Source organism: Myotis nattereri, assembly GCF_964212035.1.
Source record: "Myotis nattereri genome assembly, chromosome: 5".
Lineage (NCBI taxonomy): Eukaryota > Metazoa > Chordata > Mammalia > Chiroptera > Vespertilionidae > Myotis > Myotis nattereri.
In genome coordinates, this window is record NC_138080.1 from 21493446 (window position 1) to 21498064 (window position 4619).

General features: G+C 40.7%; 1 protein-coding gene across 1 annotated transcript; it reads left to right on the forward strand.

Moving 5' to 3' along the window:
* Positions 1 to 526: 526 nt before the first annotated feature.
* LOC308519433 (olfactory receptor 7A5-like) lies at positions 527 to 1480 on the forward strand (the record flags this gene model as incomplete). Its single annotated transcript, XM_081091421.1, has 1 exon — positions 527 to 1480. The coding sequence occupies one exon, from the start codon at positions 527 to 529 to the stop codon at positions 1478 to 1480; it is 954 nt and encodes a 317-aa protein (XP_080947547.1).
* Positions 1481 to 4619: the final 3139 nt, after the last annotated feature.

The following is a 4619-nucleotide window of genomic DNA, read 5'->3' on the forward strand; positions in this document are numbered from 1 at the left end:
CCTAAATAGCCCTCACCCCAAATAACCCCATGTCACCCCCTCTGTCTTCCTGGAGGTCTCTGTTCAATTGCCACCTTGTTTTCAGGGCTTCCTGTCCTCCCAGTATAAAATAACAGCCCATCCACTCACTTTTATACCTACTTTATTTTCTTCACATGACACAATCTAACTTGGTATATGACATATTTGTTGTATATATACTTTCACTATCATTATATTCTAGGAATTTTGTTTCTGAACATCCTGTTCACTTTCACTGGACGTGGGAAATATCAATAAATATTCCTTATGTGCATGAATGCATTTCTCATAAAAATAGTGTAATCCACGACCACCTTTGAAACAAAGGTTGAGGAAGACAGGAATTTCTAATCAGATATGTCATGGGGGATGATACGTACAAAAAAATAAATATTGTTGCTTTTTTACAAAATATAATTGTAGCATTTCAACTATGCTTGTAATGGCCATTTGTGTAAAACCTAATCATGCTATTTTTTTTTCCCCTAATAGTCCCTTCCACCCCATGGGACCTGAGAATGATACTCTGATTTCAGAATTTCTTCTTCTGGGATTGTCAGAGGAACCAGCACTGCAGCCCCTCATATTTGGGCTTTTCCTCTCCATGTATCTGGTCACTGTGTTGGGAAACCTGCTCATCATTCTGGCCGTCAGCTCAGACTCCCACCTCCACACGCCCATGTACTTCTTCCTCTCCAACCTGTCCTTGGTAGACATCTGTTTCACCTCCACCACCATCCCAAAGATGCTGTGGAACATCCAGACACAGAGCAAAGCCATCACCTATGAAGGCTGCATCACACAGATGTATTTTTTCTTATTATTTGCAGGACTGGATGACTTCCTGCTAGCCGTGATGGCCTATGACAGGTATGTGGCCATCTGCCACCCCCTGCACTACATGGTCATCATGAACCCCCGGCTCTGTGGACTGCTGGTTCTGGTGACCTGGATCACAAGTGCCCTGCAGTCCTTGTTAGAAAGCTTAATGGTGTTGCAATTGTCCTTCTGTACAGACTTGGAAATCCCCCACTTTTTCTGTGAACTCAAAGAGGTGGTCCAACTTGCCAGTTCCGACACCTTTCTTAATAACATGGTGATGTATTTTATAACTGTGCTACTGGGTGGTGTCCCCCTCGCTGGTATCATTTACTCTTACTCTAAAATAGTGTCCTCCATAGGTGCAATCCCATCAGCTCAGGGGAAGTATAAGGCATTTTCTACGTGTGCGTCTCACCTCTCGGTTGTCTCCTTATTTTATGGAACAAGCATAGGAGTGTATCTCAGCTCTGCGGCTACCCAGAGCTCACACTCAAGTGCAGCAGCTTCAGTGTTATACACCGTGGTCACACCCATGCTGAACCCCTTCATCTACACTCTCAGGAACAAGGACATAAAGAGGGCCCTGAAAAGATTCTTTGGGAAGGCAGGTGCAAAGGGGACAAGCATCTCGAGGTAAAAAGTCCCCTTGATTTTGGGGCTAAAGGACTTAAAACCAGAAATTGTGATTCTTTAATCACAGTGTGTTTTTTTAGACTTGCTACTTTTATTTCTTAAAAAAACATATTTTTATTGATTTTAGAGAGGAAGGGAAAGGGAGACAGAGATACATGAATGATGAGAGAATAGTATTGATCGCTGCCTCCTGCATACCCACTCCTGGTGATTGAACCTACAACCCGGGCATGTGCCCCAACCAGAAATGTAACAGATCCCTCCTGGTTCATAGGTTCATGCTCAACCACTGAGAAACACAGGCTGGGCCAGAATTGGTCCTTTCATTCTGTCCTTGAATTTCCTTTGTTTGTTTCAACTTCTCTATACAATTTAAGTAACCACTTTATTAAGCTTCCTGCTTTCTCTTTTATATAACAGGTGTTTTTTTTAACCTTCATTAAGTTTTTTCAACCTTGATGAGAAATAGGGAGAAGTTTTCATTTACTTTACTAGAAATATTGATGTCTTAAGAGTAATTTATTCTCAAATGACATATATCATCGTAAGTAATTTGTTCTTGTTTTGTAGGTAGAATAGTAATAAGCAGTATTACTCATGTAGAAAAACTGTACTTGGCTACGTAAACCATTGTATAATTTCATTCCATAAAATCTGAAACCTCAGTTTTCACCATGTGTCCCTCATTCTCTGTACATCGGTACCTTAGCTGCTCTTCCTGATATCATAGATTTTATCATCGTTCCCTATAAGTCTCAGTCTATTGACAGCGATGCAATAGGATAGGGATGCCTGGGCACTAGCCTGGTTCCTACTACTTGTTCCTCAGACCAGAATCAATGTCCTGGGTGGATGGACTCTTGTGGTCCTTCTTATAATTACAACAACCATCATGGAACTATGAAAACATAAGGTTTATTACTCACAGTCCTGTACTTCCAAAAGCCACACAGGAAGCTGTGTGCATGTATGTGTGTGTGAGAGAGAGATAAATGGGCTTGGGTTGAAGGACTCCGCCTCTATGGGGACCAAGGGTATGATGGCTATGGTTTTGTGGGTTTGCTTTTTAAAAATGTGTCTTTATTATTGAAAGTACTACAGATGTCCTTCTTTTCTTCCCCCATTGACCCCTCTCTTCTCCTCTCCAGTCCCCTCCCCAGGCCTTCACCCCACTATTATCTGTGTCCATGGGTTATTCATATATGCACATAAGTTCTTTGGTTAATTTCTTCCCTCCTCCCCTTCCCTCTGAAGATCCACAGCCTGTTGCATGCTTCCATGTCTCTGGATCTATTTTGTTTGGCACTTTATTTCGTTTGTGGATTTCACATATAACTGAGATGATGTGATACTTGTCTTTCTCTGACTGACTTATTTCACTTAGCATAAAACTTTTCAGGCCCCTCCATGCTATTTCAAACGGTAAGAGGTCCTTCTTTTTCACAACTGCATAGTATTCTATTGTGTAAATAAACCACCATTTTGTGTGTGTGTGTGTGTGTGTGTGTGTGTGTGTGTGTGTTTTAATCTATTCTTCAATGGATGGGCACCTGTGCTGTCTCCAGTTCTTAGCTATTGTAAATAACACTGCTCTGAGCATAGAGGTACATGTATTCTTTCTGATTAGTGTTTGAGAATTCTTAGGTTATATTCCTAGAAGCAGGATGACTGCATCAAATGGCAGTTCCATTTTTAATTATTTCTGAGGATACTCCACACTGTTTTCCACCATGGCTGTACCAGTCTGCATTCCCTGCAGCAGTGCATGAGGTTTCCCTTTTCTCCACATCCTTACAAGCACTTGTTGTTAGTTGATTTATTGATAGTAGCCATTATGGCAGGTGTGAGGAGGCACCTCATTTTGGTTTAATTTGCATCGCTTTGATGATTGGTGACATTGAGGGTTTATTCATATGACTGTTGGCCATTTGTGTGTCCTTCTTTGGAGAAGTGTCTATTTAGGTCTTCTGCCCATTTTCTGATGGGGCTGTTTGTCTTCCTTTTGTTGAGTTGTATGAGTACTTTATATATTTTAGGTTTGCTTTTTATTTAAATCCTAAGAGGAGGAATTAAGGCAGGTGAAAAAAACCAGAGTCATTCACATGGTCAGTTGTCTAGGTTACTCAGGGTTTTCAAATGGAAATTTGATAACATGTTAATTCTTGTGTAAATATCACAAAAATTCTATGTTTGTTCCTGTGTGTAATTCCAAATGAACTTTCCTCCCTAGATATATCCATTATCTAATGTGAAGTTTCTCCCTTTGTTTGTTTTGAAAATGATTCTTATTAAAAATAAAATTGCATATATTAATTATTCTTACCATTTGCAGCAGCATGGATGGAACTGGAGAACATTGTGCTAAATGAAATAAGCCAGTCAATGAAAGAAAAATACCACATGATCTCACTCATTTATGGATAATAAAGAACATTAAAACCTGATAAACAAAAAGATAGATACAGAGGCAGAGAAGCATCGAACACACTGTCAAATTACAGAGGGAAGTCTGGGGAGTATTGGAGGGGGGTAAGAGATCAACTGAAGAACTTGTATGCATGCATATAAGCATAACCAATGGACGCAAGACACTGGGGTTGGGATGAGGTGAGGGCATGTGCCACAGGGTAGGGGAGGCTGGGGGAAGGTCAATGGGGGAAAAGAGGAGACTAATATTTGTAATACTTTAAACAATTTAAAAAAACACTTATGTTAAAAAAGAAAAGAAAATGGACTTTGAAATAAAAAGTATTGAAGTTTTGAGTCTTGAAAAAAAATAGTGTGTCTCCTGTAACCAAAAAATCCCCACAAAAATTAAATTACATATATTAATTATTCCAAAACAAAATAATTAAATCTATAATAATAAAAGCGTAACATGCTAATAAGACCAGACATCTGAACAAACTTCCGGACGTCCTTCTGGACAAAGCCACAGTGGCAGAGACTGAGGCAGAGGCGGTTAGGAGCGATGAGGCAGGCAGGCAAGTGGTTAGGAGCCAGTGGTCCCAGATTGACAGAGGGATGTGCAACTGCTGGTTTAGACCCAATCCCGCAGGGCCTTACCAGCAGCTGGACATCCCTAGAGGGGTTCTGGATTGCGAGAGGATGCAGGCCAGCCTGAGGGACCTTCCCCCTTGCCA